This window comes from Miniopterus natalensis, chromosome 5 (genome assembly GCF_054644295.1).
Source record: "Miniopterus natalensis isolate mMinNat1 chromosome 5, mMinNat1.hap1, whole genome shotgun sequence".
Lineage (NCBI taxonomy): Eukaryota > Metazoa > Chordata > Mammalia > Chiroptera > Miniopteridae > Miniopterus > Miniopterus natalensis.
Genome location: NC_142085.1, coordinates 88,201,689 through 88,220,598, shown reverse-complemented (window position 1 = coordinate 88,220,598; position 18,910 = coordinate 88,201,689). Strand labels below are relative to the sequence as shown.

At 50.7% G+C, this 18,910-nt stretch overlaps 1 protein-coding gene across 2 annotated transcripts in view; it reads left to right on the top strand.

Moving 5' to 3' along the window:
* Window positions 1-595: 595 nt before the first annotated feature.
* The window catches only part of PLG (plasminogen), a 32,493-nt gene continuing 14,178 nt past the window's right edge, over window positions 596-18,910 (top strand). For both annotated transcript variants that reach the window (XM_087817208.1, XM_016211276.2), the window contains exons 1-10: window positions 596-644; window positions 4,668-4,803; window positions 5,973-6,079; window positions 9,715-9,829; window positions 11,271-11,410; window positions 12,783-12,903; window positions 14,293-14,411; window positions 15,525-15,687; window positions 16,290-16,435; window positions 17,607-17,766. In XM_087817208.1, coding sequence (XP_087673334.1) covers window positions 596-644; window positions 4,668-4,803; window positions 5,973-6,079; window positions 9,715-9,829; window positions 11,271-11,410; window positions 12,783-12,903; window positions 14,293-14,411; window positions 15,525-15,687; window positions 16,290-16,435; window positions 17,607-17,766 — 1,256 coding nt within the window. The remainder of the gene's footprint in view (window positions 645-4,667; window positions 4,804-5,972; window positions 6,080-9,714; window positions 9,830-11,270; window positions 11,411-12,782; window positions 12,904-14,292; window positions 14,412-15,524; window positions 15,688-16,289; window positions 16,436-17,606; window positions 17,767-18,910) is intronic.

The window sequence follows — 18,910 nt, the reverse complement described above, 5'->3', positions numbered from 1 at the left end:
ATGGATGATTCGATGACGCTCCCTCATCATGGATGTTTCCATCTCTCTCTCTCTCCCTCTCCCTTCCTCTCTCCGAAATCAATAAAAACATGTTTTTAAGAAATAATAAAAAATAGTTTGTGTCTGTGAGCGCCGCCCTTGCCGGTTCAGCCCCGTCAGCCTGATCCGAAGCGGGGATGGCACAGCGCCGCCTGCCTAGGGCCGGATGGAGCCGTGTGCGCGTCGTCGGCCGGGACCGCTCTCAGCAAATGTCAGCTGCCCCCGTGACTGGTTTATTTTACCCAAAAGAAAGAGAGTGGCCCAAGACGGAAGGACACAAGACCAAGCGGGAGAGGTGACGGTCGGGGACAAGGCAAGGAGGGAGGCGGCCGGGGGCGGGGCTGCTTGCGCCACTTCCCAGCAGCTGTTGCAGATTCAAACATGTTGTAAGACCCTCGCGGGTGATGTTTGAACCCCCGGAGCACAGGGCCACGGGCCCTGGGTTAATGATTAACGTCCTGCCGTCCCCTTGCCGTGGCTGCGCTGCCTGGCACGTTAGTCAATCACGTCCTGGGGTTGGGACGTGGCTGTGGGGACACTGCTGGCCAGTCCCAAAATGGAACATAAGGAGGTGGTTCTTCTCCTTCTCTTATTCCTGAAATCAGGTAAGACTTCGAGATTTTTCTCACTTTAATCACTATGGTTCCCCCCCCCCCCCCAGCAATGTGTTAAAAACAGACACACGATGGTTTTATGAGCGACTGGCTTAATTTAGCTTTTGATTACTGAGATTCCCAGTTGAACATCTAAACGTAAGATTGAGGAATTCGTCCAGAAATGAGTTTAGTTTCCCTGTAAATGCTGGAGACAAAGGGGCAGAGAAAAAAAATGAGTGGTTTTTGGTTTTTTTTAAAAAAGTAAAAAATTGAGTTCAAATAATAGTTGTTATTGTTGGAAAAAAATAGTCCACGTATGTATAGCTAACAACCCAAAATGTTGCTCGTCTCTCGGCCGGGTTCCCAGTTTGATTCATTTGGGCCCTGTTCCTGAAGACGTCCTATTTCCCTGCCTTTCAAATGCGAACGATGAAATGACCGCGCTCCTGGTGGGTCTGCGGTTGTGTTTGCTGGCCTCCTGCTGGCCCGGGTCGGGGAGAGCTTTCCGCACACGCGCTGGCTCCTGGGCCTGGAGGACTCCGGCCCCCACTCGCCAGGTGATGTGGTCAGAGGGCAATTCAGCCCCTGCTCGGTGCTCGAGGGGGGCGGCCCGTTTCACACACACACACACACCCCTGCGTGTCCTTTACAGCTCCCTTAGCCGGTGGGATAGGGAGGGGAGATTCAGCCCCATTTCACATACGACTTAATCCATACTTAGGAAAATCACGTAATTTGCCTCTTGACCAAGCTCCCGAGTCCAGGAGGTGAAGACAGCAGGATTTCAACCAGGGCTTTCCGAGGAGGAACCTCGGCGCTCTTCGCACTTTTTTGACTTGGTTTAAACGTTCTTTAAAATGTTGTAAGCGGGTCCTTACAGCTCTTTTTCCCTGGACAGCTGTATTTTGATACAATTCGCATGCAATACAATTCGCCCATTTAAAGCACACAGTCCAATGGTTTCCACTACAGGAGTGATGCACCCGTCGCAAATATTAGGACATTTCCCCCCGAAACACTCCACACCCTTAGTTGTCACCCCATCCCCATCCCCCTGGTCTCCTTTCTGTCTCTGATTGGCCTATTTTGGACATTTCGGGTAAATGGCATGATACAGTATGCAACTAGTTCTCCATGTGAACAGCGTGTAGGGACTTGAAAGTAAGTTTATAAATTGCCAGATGAAATTTTACAAGCTGTGCTCTAGAGTCAAATACGTTTGAGTTTAGTGGAGCCATTCAAAGAAATAGCGAAGAACAGGAAGAGCAGAAGGCGGTGCCGAGAGGTTTTCGGGGAAACGGTTGCGTGTGGACAGGCAGGTCTGCGCCTCCTCCCGCCGCCGGAAGGCAGGAGCCGGGACACCCGATGTCAGAGCAGACGCCTCTGCAGCAGGGCGAACGAGTCCTCGCCAGCCTGGGGAAGGCTCTCTGACGCTCGTTTTGAAACAAAGGCATTTGCTCCCCCTTTCTGAGAAGGGTTTCTTTTTTTTCAATGCACTGACACCCCCAGGAAAGAAAAGAGGATTGTTTTTTTACAACCGTTTCCAGTGAGAGGTGGACAAGGCATCTGCATTTCACAAACCGCTGGGTCCTGTCTTTCAGACACCCGGGCAGGGGCAGGCACGTGGACATACCACAGTGACGGAAAAAAAACCAACCCGCGTGATCAGTAAAATAGACGGGCCTTGGTAGCAACATACATCCACATTGGCCTAGAATATAAACATACTTCTCTTCCTGAAAAGATCTGTTTCCTGGTCAACAAATAAAGTGCATTACACCCCGTGGCCATGGGAGTCCTAGAGCTGAATAAAATAAAATATTTGGGGGGATTTTTAAAAAAATATATCTTTCTTGATCTCAGAGAGAGGAAGGGAGAGAGAGAGAGAAACATCAATGATGAGAGAGTCATTGATCGGCCGCCTAGCCCGCAACCCGGGCATGTGCCCTGACTGGGAATCGAACCCCAATCTCCTGGATCCTAGGTCGAGGCTCAACCACTGAGCCACGCCGGGGGAAATTTTTTAAACAAAATGGAAAACAAATCTCGTTGGGGATATCTCTTCAGGCCATTTGTTCCCAGGGTGGACCTCAGCACCCATGTGCTAGGAACAGTAACAACACAACATAATTGAAGGTAACTTAATCAAGGGGTGACATGAACGGAAATTTCCTTGTTCGGACCTCATTTATTCCCCAGCTCGCTCCACTTTCTAAGAACCCTTCCAAATGTTTAATTTAACTCTTTATAGGATGTGCTTTATAGAGTTAACTGGTTTGTTTTTTAAAATCACATCCTGATCTATAGAGTTTACCAAAAGCTTTCTTTTTGGAAACGAAAGCTCAGCCCAGCTGGACTGGGTCAGTGGTTGAGCGTCGACCTATGAACCAGGAGGTCACAGTTGGATTCCCGGTCGGGGCACAGGCCCCAGTTACAGGCTCAATTCCCGGTAAGGGGCGTGCAGAAGGCAGCCGATCAATGACTGTCATCATCTCTCTCCCTTCCTCTCTCTGAAATCAATAAACACATTTAAAAAAAAAATTATTTTAAAAAAAGAAAAGTAAGAGCTCAAAGTTGGAGAAAATGACAGCATGGATACTGGTCTAAAATACCCGTTTCTCCATAATCTTCTCATAGTTGTCAAGGGCTTGTTGCGTATTACCTTTAAATCGCACCTGCCACTGTCCTGTCCAGTGTCCCCCTGGCAGCCTGGAGTGTCCTAAACTGGGAAGGACGGAGGGGGCGGGGGTGCTCTGTCTCCGTCCGGCTGAGTGCCCCACCCTGTGCTGTGTGTGTGGGTTCGGGTGCTCAGGGTGGCCTTTCTGAGAAGGGGAATCTGACTCTTAATGATAATTTTCACTATGGAGAATTTTCATCAGCACCGGACATGCTCTAGAATGTCCCCTCTTTGGAAAGTTCTCGTGACTGCACATGCCCCCTACCCAGTGCTCCTCCCACAGCCACAGCCGAGCTTCTGAAAAGACCTGTCCCTTCCCACTGCCGCTCCCGGCCGCTCTTCAGTCCCTCCACCTGTCTTTGGTCCCCACCGCTCCCCTCAATGCGGTCAAGGTTCTATGTTGCCCAATCCCACCTAGGCAAACTTTAGGAAACTTTGCTATCTGTATTTTATTAACCTCTTTGGCCTCTCACCCTGTGAAAATCACTAGTGTTCCAAACCCAAAGGATGGAGGCCGACCTCTCCAGGCTGGGACAGAGCTGCTAAGGCAAGGCCGGGGGTCCCGTGGGGCCCGAGAGCAGGGACGCTCTGAGGCCTCGCAGCTGGAACGTGGCTCAGGCCCCCGTGGCCTCAGTAACAAGGGGCAGAGCAACCTTCAAGACAGCACCTTGGCCTTAGGTTTCATCTCACAGAAAACTTATACTAGCATTTGTCTGCTTTTTTACATTTTCTTCCAAAATGCGAGATACCTGCTATCGTCACGGAAGAACTTATTTCTCTTTGATTGATAGTGACGTGTCCCTCTCCCGGGCCCAGCACAAAAATGACCTCGGACTGAAATGGAGATGAGTGCAGGCCCTAGTCACCACCAACTCACCAAAAATGTTGTGTCTCGAGTGGAGCTGTTCAGAGGATGCTTATCCCATCAGCTTAAGGGACAGTGTGACAACCAGAGTTTAGCCTGTTGGAGATCAAGTAACGGTTCCAAGCTCCTCCTGGAGCCAGGGATGAACACGTCACCTATATTGTAACCCAGCTGCCGCTGGTGGTCTCCGGCATTCTGGCGACACGGCAACCAGCAGCAAACAGCCTGAATTTACCCTTCCTCAGGGCGTCACGCCCATTCATGTAGCGACACGGAGGCTGCGGGCTGGTTTCTAACCCTCGGATCTCTCAATGCGGAGGGTCTTCAATGGGCTGCGGTGTGTTAATGGGGCTGTTTTCCTGGCTAAGCTTGTTATTTGCGGCCACGCCTCCCCGTCCAATAACACAGCAAACAGGCTACAAAGTCACCACGGTCACACAACGGTGGCCATGAATGCCATCAGTCACCCCACGTTCCCCTCCGTTCACAGGGTGCGGAGACCCCCTGGACAGCTACGTAGGCACGCAGGGGGCGTCGCTGATCACTTTAGACAAGAAGCAGCTGGAGGCGGGGAGCGTGGCCGAGTGTGCGGAGAAATGCGAGGAGGAGACAGACTTCACTTGCAGGTAGTTTCATTGTCACGGTGCCTACGCAGGCACCCGGCTGCTTGCGACACTGTTATTTCCATGTCAAGAAACTTGCTCACGGGCTTGACAAGGACAGGATTTAATAGGATTGGAGTTTGGAATCCGTATTTGCTCCCTGTATCTGAATCCATACAAAGAATTTCTTGTTAAACTTATGAGTGCCTTCTTTAGAAAAATGCCCCCAAAGGAACTTCTCTATTTTTACATATGACACGAGCAACTATTATTCTGAGCTCTCAATTTTAATATCATTATCAATAAGTACTTATTAAGGATCACATGTGTGGAAGTGTCCTAGACCCTACTGAGCAAAGAAGTACAGATCCAGTGATCCCGTGTATATGAGATGTAGCCCTAGATAGGATAGGTCTTTGTACAGATGCAAGATTCAAACCTTGCCTTTTGTAGTTATAGCGTGGTGTTGTCACAGAAATTGGATAAAATGTAAATTTTAAAAAATACAGCCAATGTGAGGTATGGGGGAGTGACATAATCAGCATGTGCTCTATAAAATCCAGAGGAAAAACATTCCTAAGGGTGGATAGAGCTAGGAAGGCCTCAGGGAGGAGATGGGAACTGAGCTGGCTTTGAAGGGTCAGTGGGAGCTTGGTAAACACTGATGAGGCTGGAGGCATCCCAGGCAGAGGGTGTGGCATGGACCAAGGTGGCTAAAGCAAAGGGGGCTGGAAAGGTAGCTGTGGGTGGCTTTGAATGTCAGACCGAATGTCCACGGCAGGACCGCGTGGATGGGCGAGGAGGCGTGAGGTCAAGGGTAAGGGGTAGAATGTAGAGGTGGAGTCAAAGGAAAATTACAGGAGTCACACAGACCGTTTTGGAAACAAGTTGGAGGCGATCAGAACGGCTTCTTTCTAACACAGAAGCAAATGTTCCAGAACTTAATTAAGAACAGGAGTGAGGAAAGAGCAGAGCAGCTGAAGCAGAAAGAGACCTGGGAGGACCAGAGGGGGGAGAAGGTGAAGGTAGAAGAAACAATGTATCGTTTTTGCAGCATCTCGTTGATACAATTCTGAGCTCCTTGATCCAGCAAGAGTTAAGAGTTGTCTTTCGAGTCTCCTGCTTGTTAATAAAAGTTTGCTTCCCTTCATTAAAGAGAAACTTCTCTCGTGTTTCCTGTTTCTCCCCTGCAGGTCCTTCCAGTATCACAGTAAAGAGCAGCACTGTGTGATCATGGCTGACAACAGCAAGTCTTCCCTGGTGCTTAGAATGAGAGATGTGGTTTTATTTGAAAAGAGAAGTGGGTACAATGTTTTCTTTTCCCTCCGCCCCCTCCCCCTTCCCCTCCTTTAGATCTAATTTATCAGACCACAGAATGGGGACCCTGGGGCACAGCAAGATTAAATGGGGAGTCAGGACAAGATTGGACCCCTAACCTACCATATCAACTAGAGTCTATTACTTCACCTTTTATGTTTCATTCTTCTTAATTTAAAAACGAAGGGATCAGATTTACAAAATCACGTCTACTGCTATGACTCTGAAAGTAAAGTATTCCAAATTTTATTTTGTTTTTAAGGAGGAGGCAGGAGTCTAGACATTCCTTATGATCCTGGCCTTTCATTCTGCAGGACCATGGTCTTTGGGCCCTGACTTTGGGACTGAAGCCTGGAGGGGAAAAAAACCACACTGAAGTGTTTTATATCCTCAGTAGCATTTTCATAGAGGCAAAAGTTTTATTTTTATTCTTAAAATTTCTCCTTTGGGGGGAGGGGTTCATGGTCTGTACTTCCCCTGGCCTCTGATATTGTCTTTAGAAAATGGACCAGAGTTGCCGGCTCTTTCCCACAGTTCCCTTGAGAATTCCCTTGAGATGAGCTGCCCCACTGCTGAGGGTGACAGGCGGCCTGCATTCCCATGGAAACCGCATGCTTTTTTAGATATGAAAAAGTTCATGAACTGTTTATGAAGATTTAAGTGAATGAATGACGTTTTAAAACACCCTCCTAACCTCTGTTGTTGGGGGCTATTAAGACCATTTATAACAACCGAGCTCCCCAAATGCCCCGTGTCGCGGGCTCTCGAGGCAGCAAGGAACATCCTGTCTCACGTGCTCTTGACAATGACCTGCGACGCGCTCTCCAGTCCCACTGCAGAACTCCAGATAAGGCTTTCGAAGGTTTAAAGAGGAGTGTGTGTCTGCAACCCTCCCTTCCCGACGGCTGTTGATCTTTTTTTTTTTAACCCTCACCTGAGGATATGTTTATTGATTTTAGAGAGAGAAAGGGAGGGAGAGAGAGAGAGAAACATCGACCGGTTGCCTCCCACATATGCACCCCGACCGGGGATCAAACCCGAAACGTAGGTATGCGCCCCGACCGGAGAATCGAACCGCCACCTTCTCGGTGTGTCGGACGACGCTCCTGCCAACCGAGCCACCTGGCTGGGCCTGTTTATCTTTAATTCTTGAGATTAAAGTGCATATTAGATCTAAAATCTCTCTGGTGAAGTTACTAGTCTTTACAGATAGTGAGTAAACGATGATAGTGAATACACGGGATTACCTCCTGCCCACCAGGTTAAAGAAAAGGGGGCCTGGGGGATTCTCCCTGCAAACGCTAACATGTAATGTCACCTGTAAATTGTTAACCAGAAGGGACATGGGGGTGACCGCTGGCCTTAGTTTGAATCATTGTAGTTGCCTGTTTTCCAGGCGATGGAAAGGAGCAAAAGGTTATATAAACTCTGGCAGGTACATACAAACAAAAGAGAGGTAAAAAGTCAAAAGTCAGTCATTTTGGGGCGCTTGTTTCTTTACTGCGGAATATCAACCTACCGCTGCTAAATTACCTGCCAGCGTTTTTCTGGGAACAGTGTCACATGGAACATCTCCCGCTTGCTGCCATGGCCACTGCCACCAGCCGGGTCTCAGCTGCCATCGTCACTGGCTGGGCCACTGCAGTGGCTGGTCTGTGACAGCCCTGCTTCAAAGCGTTAGGGCCCTTGCAGTAAAATCCAAATGCCTGCCCTGGCTCATTTGGCTCAGTGGTTAGAGCTTCAGCCCGGGCACCAAAGGGTCTCAGGTTCGAGTCCCAGTCAAGGGCACATACCTGGGTTACAGGTTCAATTCCCAGCCCCGGTCGTGGTGTGTGTGGGAGGCAACCAATCGATGTGTCTCTCTCACATCGATGTTTCTCTCTTTCCCTCTCTCTCTCCTCCTCCCTCCTTCCCTTCCACTCTCTCTAATAATCAATGGGGGAAAAAATATCCTTGGGTGAAGATTAACAACAATAACCAAAAAATCCAAATGTTCACCAAATGATCCAGGGCCCTGAGTCAGTGAACACCACCCCCCCCCCAAGTGCAGGGCTCACTAGGCTTACACATGGTCCGGTAACGTGCCAGGCACCCCCCTGCTGCCTGGGGCCCTCTTCTGTCCCTTCCCTGGCCAGTTCCTTCCCATCTCCCAGGTCTCAGCTCCAGCCCACCTCCTTTTCAAAGTCTGCCCTGACCCCTGGGCCTTGAAAGGGCCTTGAGTTTACACTTCGGATAAGTATCGTATGTCTACTGTAACAATGTATCTCAGTGAAGATCTACTTGCAATCTTTATGCAGACAGTGGGGTTGAAAGTGCTACAGGTGTGTTAGAAACGCTTTCCCCAGAGAACTGATCAATTAATTTTAAAACCTGGCTAAAGTGGGGAATCATGAAAGGTGATACAAACATACCTGAAATGGTTTATATTTTCACTGAAAACACAAGTTACATGGGCACATTTTGGGTGGAGGTTTTTTGTCCTTGAACATTGGCACCGACAGGAGTTACCTGGTGTGTTTCTTGCATAAACGGTTCTCTAAGTGCCTTGTCTACCATAATCCGGCTCCTGCTCTTTGAAGTGGAGCCAGGTCTAAAGACATCTATCCATCAGTCCGACTGTAAAACACCTGTATATTTTTATGATCTCCCCCCAGAAAACTTACATAGTCAGCTATATGAGTGGATGCCCTCAGTGGACTTATAGTAATTTTTAAAACTGTTCAGCTCTTTCAAGTCTTTACACGCATTCAACTCAGTTAAAAAGAAGCCTTTTTTCCTTCATTTCTCAGTTTAGAATATTGTAATAACCATGTATGGCGCCAGCTCAGTTTAGATCATCTCTAATCAAATACAGCTATATAAAAAGTTTTGACAATAAAAATAACTGACCCTTGTCAATTGTAAGCATATAACCTAACTGGTGGGACCGGAAGTGGGCGGGCACACTGGAAAGTGGCCTGCTGGCCACAGGTGGCCACCCTAAAACACGTGGGACACAGGTGGGCCCCTGACAGTGTTTTAAGGACAGCATGGAGCCCCTAACCTCTGAGCAGGTTAAGTGGCGGCTGGTTGAGAGCATCTACAGTCAACATTTAAAATAGGCCACAATTTTATAACCCTGTTTGACGCTTTTCTTATTTAAAAAACTGGGAGCCTCAAAAAAGTGAGGTGGCCTGGATCTCTTTTGGCCCCTGAAAAGCCCACTGCCCACCTGTCTGAAGGCCTTTATCCCAACTGCCTTCACTCACCAACAAGCTGTTTATGTTCTCGGTCACACATGTCACCGTGAGGCTGCACCCTTGATCACTTTCTGTGACCGGCCCCCTGACTCCACTGGAGTGTAAGCTGCACAATTGTAGGGCCTCCCCTGTTCCACACCCCATGTGCCCCCAGCCCCTAGCGTGGTGCCTGTTGCACGGAGGGGCTACAGCTTTGAATAAATGGACCAAAGCCCCGAGCAGCTCCGTTAGCTGCAGCTCTGACATAGATAAAAAAGACGACCTTGGGTAGGAGGACCCCCGTGTCATCGGCCGTACAAGTCCCTTCCCTCGCCGTGACGCAGGGCTGGGCCTGGACTTCCTTGCTGGGAAGGGACTGACCGCTGCGTGGCCTTTTCAGTATATCTTTCAGAGTGCAAGACCGGACACGGAAGGAACTACCGGGGGATGGTGTCCAAAACGAGAAAGGGGGTTGCCTGCCAAAAATGGAGTGACAGCTTCCCGCACGTCCCTAAGTAAGGCTTTCTCTTTCATCTCTGTGTTCACCTAGTGCACGTAGAATGAGCCCATTGCCTCTAAACGCAACCAGAACAGGTGAGCAAACGGGGACAGGGAGAACCTTATTGGTGCCGATGTGAAAGGGTTAATTATTTATAGCCAACAAGCGGAAAATGGTTGTTCCCCATTCACTCTGTGTGTGCGCTTTTCTAGAAGGCCGAGATCACAGAAGGATGCCTAGTAAAAATATAGAACCACAAAACCATGAATCCTAGGCTGAGTCAGAGAAGACCAAAGATGGCCACGCTTAGGACTAAATTCGCTGAAATCACACCTACCAAATTAGAACTCTCACCAGGTGTCCACCTCAGGTTGTGGGGCAAAGGAGCAAATAAAATATAAATGAAAAAATGGATTATCCTGCAATTGGCCTGTTTATTTGAGTGTCACTCTTATTGTATGTCTCCCAATAGGACATTAGGAAGCATTAAGGTCTCAGTAACAAAGCTCATCTATACCTAGTAGGATCTGGTGCCTGTGACCCCGCCCCCACCCCAACAAATTGCCTTCACTGTATCCCCTCGTGCTGGGCAGATCTAATATTCTTGGGGCATTAGGGCTTATAGGGGTCAAACGATTAAACCGAATGGCCAAACTGTAGCTGTCAAGGGCCTTAGAGATAATCTAGGCCATCTCTACGCAGGCAGGTGAGGAAACTAGGGTTCAATCTACCAGAGACAGGAGCATAGAAGAATCAGAAACAAAGCCTGCCTTTCGACTCCAAGTCTTGGGCTTTTGAGCTAATTTGTTATCTCTAGGAAGCAACTCATCTCTAGAACTGAAAATGAGCTTAACACCCCCCACCTCCCCCGCACACACTCCCCCATCGAACCTGGCGGCGTTCCCGAGTCAGGCAGATCTGTCTTAAGTTCCCGAGAGTCTACTTGCGAACTGTTCAGACCTTGCTTACGTTTAGCCAGACATGTTTGGTTTTCCGCTGCGGCGTCTCAGTTTTCTCACCTGTAGAACAGGCAGAGCCCCTTCCTGGCCGGGGTTTTCGTTAAGACTAACCGAGAGAAGGCAGAGAGAGGTTTCCGGGTAACCCGGGAGCGTTGTTCCCACGGGTGGAAGGGTGTGGAAGGCCGTCGTTCTTACAGAGCCAGGCAGCTGACAGGGCAGGTGTGGGCGAGCCAGGGAGGCAGCGGGCGCGGAGACATTGTTTCCATGCCTGTGCGCCAGACACCTTGGCGCTGCTGCTTGAGAGCGCCTGTCGCTGCAGCAATAGTGGTAACATGAGCGTAGCCATAGGCAAATGGAAGATCGGCGGCACTGAGCCTCCAGCATCAGGACGCAGGACCTCGAACTCGGGATGGGAAATAGGGGGCACCTCGTGCTGCGCTGCTGATAACAGGCGGATGTTTAAGGTGCAACCAGAGTGACTCCTTTCCACCCGCACAGGTACTCGCCCACCAGCCACCCCTCAGAGGGCCTGGAGGAAAACTACTGCAGGAACCCAGACAACGACGTGAAGGGGCCCTGGTGCTACACCACCGACCCCGACACCAGGTTCGACTACTGCGACATTCCCGAGTGCGAAGGTAGGCGCGGCTCTGACCTGCCCCCGCACCCGCACAGGGATTTCCCCCGGGGCCGTTGTGGCTCATCATTTAGTGCCCTGCTGACGGCACTGAGGGGTATATGAACCTCGTGGAAAGGGTGGAACTTGCTCAGAACACCCCCTCCCCGTATTGACCGGAATCACTTTTACAAAAACGTTTCTTCAATGTGTACAAATATAAAACTACATGTAGACTCCGGATACGAACGCCCCATGCTTAAAGCTGGGCACAGTAAAAAGACAAAACAGATTTGCAGTTAAATCGCCCAGATAAAACCACAAAATCAATACAATTCAAATAAACAATATTAATGCAGAGACTTGGTTGTTGCGCTGAAGCTAAGCCATGAGCCAGTTTTCAAATCAGCAGTTTGTTATTTTAATGAACCAACCAATTTAATAGCACACCTCAGAAGTCAATCCTAGAAACTCAAAACATCCCACTGGAAAAAAATGTTCTGCATCTCACATTCCCTGCTCCATTTGTTGGTGCAAGGGGCCGATGGAGGACGGGATTTGTGCAGCCACCTGTGACAGCTCAGGTCCCCATCGCTCTGTCCACTTCAGTTCTGGGGACTCCTCCTTTGTGTACTATGTCACGAGGCCATCTGTCCCGTCACGGACATGAACGCGTCATCCTCATACCAAGTCTGACTCTTTTTCCCCTTATTACTCCGTGACACAAAGTCATAGGTTACCGTGCTGCTGTGCCATGTTATTTCAATAATTCCCATCAAAGAGTCTGCTTTTCAATAATACAAGAAAGCAAAGGACAGCCAGCCGTGCTTCTCAATCATAAAAAAGAGAACCGTGTCACTTTAGGCGAATAGCGTTCCCCAGCGAGGTCATGAGCACAAACAGAACCCCAGCATGCGAATCCTGGGGACGCAGCCATCCCCACGATCAGATAATTCCTTAGAAATGGCTTAAGAGCCCTATTGAAACGAAGACACCAAATGCTTAAAAATCTCAGTAGAGAAGTTTCGGACTTCTAATAAATGGGACCCTCTCCAGCCGCTCCCCGCCCCCTCGGTCCCTCCGCCCGGCCAGGGGCCAGTGCACCCCAGCCTGAGGACGTGGCACTGTGGACTTTCTGAATTTGGTCCTGACTATAATCGTTGAGGGGGCCTTGACCAAAATATGCTCATTTCACCATTTGAAGGGAAGAGTGGCATTTTAGGTTGTATTAGAAAACGGAGTCTTCGGTGCCAATTTTATTGCCAAGTGATTGCCGGTTGGTACCTATGGGCAAGGGCCAGCGGCGACTGAGACGCTTTTAGGGGGGCTCCAGGTCTCTCTGCCGTGCTTCACCCATCTCGGCTTCTCTCTCTCCTCCCTGCGCGCCCGCCCAGATGAATGTATGCACTGCAGCGGAGAAAAATACGAGGGGAAAATTTCCAAGACCAAGTCTGGGCTTGAATGCCAGGCCTGGGACTCGCAGACCCCGCACGCCCACGGCTACCTGCCCTCCAAGTAAGTCGCGCCGGGAAGGCGTCCGGTGCTCGCGACCCTGCCGCTCCGCGGGGCACTCGCTGAGGCTTAGATTCTTTCACAGTCCTCGAGATTCTTTCATAGCTGATGTTTCCCAGCCTCCGCGTCTGCCTCTGCCCACGTGGCTGCCAGGGAAGCTGCACCCCTGCGCCGCACAGCGTGGGCCTGGGCGCCGGTCGGACAGGCAGAGCCTCAGGCCCCTGCAGCCGGGTCTGAGTCGTAACCCAAGTCCCGGCCGGTGCGTGTGCACATGGAGATTTGAGAAACACGGATGCATCTCACTTGTGCATTCCCCCAATGTTTTTCTCTTCTCTCTGTTCTTTGCCTTTCCCTTCCTACCGATGAGCGTCAACGCTTCCTAACCTCCTGGGCTTTGGGGGTTCTATGAACCCCTCAATGTTTCATGTATATTCACATCGGTGCATTTTTCTGGGGCGAGGATTCCCAACTTTCGCTAGATTCTCAAAGGGGCCATGGATGTACAATAGGAATGAGAGTCCCTGACCTGGGGAACCTCCCCCTTTCCTGGAAGACACCCCCTCTCTGTAGCTGCTTCCGATCTTTCTCTCCACTCTCTGACGACTGTGGGAGCATCCCAGCGCTTAAGGAACGAGACTAAGCCCCGGATTTCACGGTGGAGAACAGCTCCACGGAATCTCTGTACCTCCCATTCCAAATAGTTAAGCAACACAGCAGTTGCCTTTTCCATTAAAGAAGAAATATACGGAAAAGGCCTCCGTGGCCCTGGCCCGGGTAAATGCACGTCCGGGACATGGAAGAAGACTGTTGAGGCCCCTGCTGTTCGCTTAGCCCATCCCCAGCGAGCAGGTCCAGCCTCGGAGGGGCACGTGCAATAAGCCCAGAGGGCCACGGGCCTGGCAAGCATCTCGCAGTCTCAGCCCAGGTCCCGCTGGGGGGCTCGCTGGCCTGCACCACTGGGCCGGGTGCTCACAGGAGCCCAGCCTGCCCCTTTCTGTTTCTATAAGTTAAAGGCTAGCAGGACCAGGCCCTGGTAGACCAGGTTTCTTTAAGCTCTGAAGATGGCAACTACCAAGTACCTTGTGTTTTTTAAATTGCTCTGATTTGCGATCCAATAACTGGGGTTTGCTTACATCAATCTTCCAGATGGCCAAAATTATAAAGTTACTCATCCTGTTCTGTGACTTACACATGTAAACTGTTAGGAAGATAGTCCTTAGACCACTGAGCTCATCTTCCTTATGAGGTTGTCATCTCTTTGAGGACAGCCTTCCTCCGGCCACCTCCCTGGGAGCTTGACTGTGCCTAGCAGGTGCTCAATATTTGCTCATTTAAAATGATTCTTCTCTGGAAAGGGTCAGTGTTATTAAAATCCTTCTTGCCCACTTTCAGATTTCCAAGCAAGAACTTGAAGATGAATTACTGTCGCAACCCTGACGGGGAGCCCCGGCCATGGTGTTTCACCACCGATCCCAGCAAACGCTGGGAATTCTGCGACATCCCGCGCTGCAGTGAGTACGGCCCCCCCAGCCCGCAGGGCCTCCCCCTCTGGCTCCTGGCATCGAGAACGAAGCATGTGCCTCGAAAGTGCCCGATACATGCAGCGGGACGTGGTTGCTCTTGTAAAGCAACCTACTGGGTACTGTCGGCCATCGTCAGAGCGTCCGTCGACCGCGGGTTTTGTTTCATTTCCCGTCTAAGACGGTTGAATGTGGGCTCCTGAAGGCAGTGGCTCTGATAGAGGGAAGTCAGACCTGCTTCCCGCGCATGGGTTTCACGCCAACGAGCGCCTGTCCGATCGTCGCTTTGTAAACAAGCGGCGTCTCTGACGCCCCGTTTCCGGGCGTCCCCCCGTGAGTGAGCGACGGGAGGAGAGAGCTCGGGGCGGGGAAGGCGAGCCGGCTGGCTTAGTGGGAAAGGCCTGAAAGACACAGTTTTATAATCTTTTCCTTTCGTGAGAAGTTGAAGCCGAGGCCTCAACGTTTGCACAAGGACAGTCACCGGAGTTACAAGGGCTCAGGGGGCCCTGCAGGTGGGCGTCCTGTTCTTGGGTGCGACAGTCACCCTTTGGGGGCACTGAGGTGCCTCAGGTGCTCTCCTTCTTTCTGAACATCGCTTTCTCTTTCTGTCACCTTGTTTCCGTTTCTCCTCCGGAATCGCGTGATTTCCGGATGCCCAGCTCCCCCTCGGAGGCGCGCCTTGGCCCCCTTTCCGTGGGCTCCCGGGTGGCTTAGGGGACAGCGGGTGTCCTTTAGTTACGTTTACTCAGTGGATAATTCATTCTTCACAAAGGAAGCTGGGCCATGGGTGTATGTGAGGATTCGGGGTGAGGGTGACACGCTGGTCCTTAGCACCAAGGACAAACGGAGAGAGGAAATCGGAAGAAGCCTGGCCTCCAAGGACTTTGCCCCTGGAGGAGTTCCTCATGGGACGATCTTGTAGACGTTGACTCCACCAAGCCAGCTTCTTCTAAAAATGACAAACAATTTTCCAGGGCCAAGTTCCGAGAGAGGGTGAACAGAAAAGCAGCCAGGCTGATGCCACCTACCTGCACCCCCCACCCCATCCAGCTGTCCACCCTTCCTTTAAAAACTATTCACCGTAATTTATTATCCCCATTCAAGCAACACCTCCGCCGCCTTCCGGCCCCACGTATCAGTGTCTGAAGGGAAGAGGCGAGAGCTATGCTGGGAACGTGGCTGTCACTCTCTCCGGGCACACTTGCCAGCGCTGGAGCGAACAGACGCCTCACAAGCACAACAGGACCCCAGAAAACTTTCCCTGCAAGTAAGTCCACCTCTGGGCTCGTTCCCCGGGGCTGAACCGAGTGTGGGGTCCCGCTGACTTTCCTTTAGCTCGAGTGACTACAGGTAAAATGTTCTGCAGTGAAAACTGGCCAAGTCCTGCGCAGGGGGCGGTGAAATTCAGTCTTGATTGCCCTGTAACACTGGTTCTCAAACTGAGGTTCTGGCCAGCAGCAGGATTTTTGTTAGAAATGCAACTTTTGGGGCCCCACTCCAGATCTACTAAATCAGAACCTGAAAGGAGTGGGTCCCGGCACAGTTAAGTTTGGAGAACACAAACCCCAGGGCTACGTTTGATATACTTTTTGAGGCAGGAACACTGTGGAAAATACCCCTTGTGTTCAGCATACAGCACCGTGCCCAACACGGTGCAGAGCTGCTTTGCCTGACTACACACAGTCAGGGAATATGTTTTAATCGTTGACCCGACAAGAGTCTGTCATGTTTCCTCCCATCGTCAGCTTATGTAATTCTGGAGAATTAGCCGGATACGCGCCCAGTGTCCCTACGGATAAGCCTGTGTGCACCTTGATATTTAGTTAGCCTTGTGGAAAGCTGAACTCACAATCACTTCTTTTCCCCCAGGAACCTGGAGGAAAACTACTGCCGTAACCCTGACGGAGAATCGGCCCCGTGGTGCTACACGACCAACAGTGAGGTGCGGTGGGAGCACTGCAAGATCCCGTCCTGCGAGTCCTCCCCGCTGTCCACAGAGCAGCCGGACACCACAGGTGGGTAAGGGGACGGTGCTCTCCGAGGCGCTCTGCTCTGGTGCAGGCCCAGGACACCGCAGCACTGTCGACGGCTGAATTCCGTCTGGTCAGAGAACGTGCTCCGGGATTGCTATGATTTTAAACTTGTGGAGGCGTGTTTTATGGTTCAGGGTATGGTCGTCTTGGTGAATCTTTCACGTGCTCTTGAAAAGATCGTGGCTCCCGCTGCTGCTGGGGAGAGCGTTCTGCAAATCACAGTCGGTCGGTGAGGTGGATCAGCGCTGCTGAGCTCTTCCCCAGCCTTGCGGGTCTCCCACCTCCTGTCCTAGCTGTGACTGAGAGGTGAGCAGCGGTGTCTCCCGCGCTCACTGTGCATCGATCTATTTCTTTTTGGTTTGCTGTTTGCTTCATAGATTCCGGAGCTCTAGGCTAGACAGATACCTGTAGGATCGCTGTGTTTTCTTACAGAAGGACCCCTTTAGCCTCATGTCTCTCCTTGTCTCTGGAACTGTTCCCCTCTTGAGGTTTACGTAAGCCGATGTGCGTACGACAAATGCAGCTCTACCCGCACTGGTGTTTGTATGGCACATCGTGTTTCTCAGCCTTTTTGCGGAGGTGTTTAGACCATTTGCATTTAATGTAATTGTAAATATGGTTGAATTTAAATCTACCATCGAGTTTGCTATTTCTTCTTGTCTTGTTTGAACTTTGGCCCCTCCTCCCTGAAGTAGCGGCCCGTTTCCTGCTCCACCTACAGCGGCTCAAGGCTTTGGCTTTGGATAAGAGTCTGGGGAAAGGATTCCCATGTGCCCCCACTGGCAGCCCATCTCCGCCTGCAGCTGCGCGTGGAGTGTGTCTCCTTCTGTACTCCACCCAGTTGCCTGAACACCCAGTGTAGGTTCTTAAAAAAAGAGGTTGCATATTAGTACAGTTTCCAATTACTAGCACTCTGACCTGCTTATGTTTTTTTCCCCACTGAGTTTTAAACAAAACATTTACCAAAAAAGTTGAGTTATTAAAATCCTAGAGTGTTACGGATCTGTTCTTTTCTTTGCATGTCCATCTGCCTGTGAATACGCAATAGTGTTAATTCACAACCAGACACTACGGTTCTGTTAGTCTCATCTATCCCGTCACTTATTTCCCTGTTCTAGTCACTGTTCACTGGTTTCTTCTACTTCCATTTCAGCCCCACCCGAGCAAACTCCTGTGGTTGAGGAGTGCTACCAGGGCAATGGACAGAGTTACCGAGGCACCTCATCCACCACGATCACCGGAAGGAAATGTCAATCTTGGTTGTCCATGACACCACACCGGCACGGGAAGACCCCAGAAAACTACCCCGATGCGTATGTCTTTTATTTTTAAGCATAAGAGGAGCTTCAGTTTGTTAGCAAGGCCACGTTTAAGCTAACGTCTTAGAGCCAAACTTCTCTTGGCTCTAGAATATGAGGCCAAGTGTCTCAGGTGCCTTGTTTTTTAGCAAAAGCTCTGCAAGAAGATAAGATGGGGGCTATCTTTCCTGAGTAGTTTTGTGGAAGCTGGGGGGTTGGGGAATATGAAGGTCTCAAGGTCATAGTAGTGGAAAGCTCAGGATGACAAACGACCCAAAGATCAGCAGCAGTACCGTCCGCCACGCCTGCTGAAAGTCAAGGCAGCCTGTCAACTGTGGGATTTGGTCATTCCAGCCTCCCATCCCTGAAGCGAAGCTTGTGTGTGTCACTGGGTCACAGTGTCTATGACCTGACCTGTCCAGACACATCTGAGCCTGAGCGCTAGTGGTCTGAAGGGATATGAGTTGCCAGGACATGAAGAGAAAACACAGGAAGACAGACGAGAGTCGGGAAGTATACAGGTGCTGATAGGAAACGGGCGGGTAGGTGGGCAGAAGACCAGCTCTGACCAGGCCAACCTTTTTGCATAAATGAATAGATCTTTTAACACACTCAACTGCTCAGACACCCGCTGACTGGCTTCCTCAAATTGTGGGCCAAGCCCGAGACCGCCGTTCTCTGTTATCTACAGATATGGAGTCCGATTCCCACATATATAACACGTTGCAAATGTTCCCAGACAGCCACAGGTCATGGGTCTGAGTTGGAAAGGGGACTGATTCCAAGGCTGAGGATTCTGCAAGGCTGGGGCAATGTTCTGGGGGGTCCTTGGGGGACCGAATCACCCAGCGTCCCAGGTTCCTCGCCTGCTATGTTTCTTACCCATACGCCCTCCATGAAAACCTCAGCTCCCCAAGTCCCCTAGTCTACCCAGATGTCTCTCTCCATCCCTCGGTCCCACTGCTCTTCGGTCTCAGGGCCCAGTCCCTGAGTGGCCGCAGCAAGGCAGGTGAGGCAGGTGGGTGGGGTGAGAACAGTGTGGGGTTCCCCCCCTCCCCCAGAATGCAGCCTATAGAAATGACATTGGGCCTGGGAGCTAGTTTTCCAGGCCAGCTTCTAGAAGTCTTTCAAGTCCTGAACCCATTTGACCTACCAGATG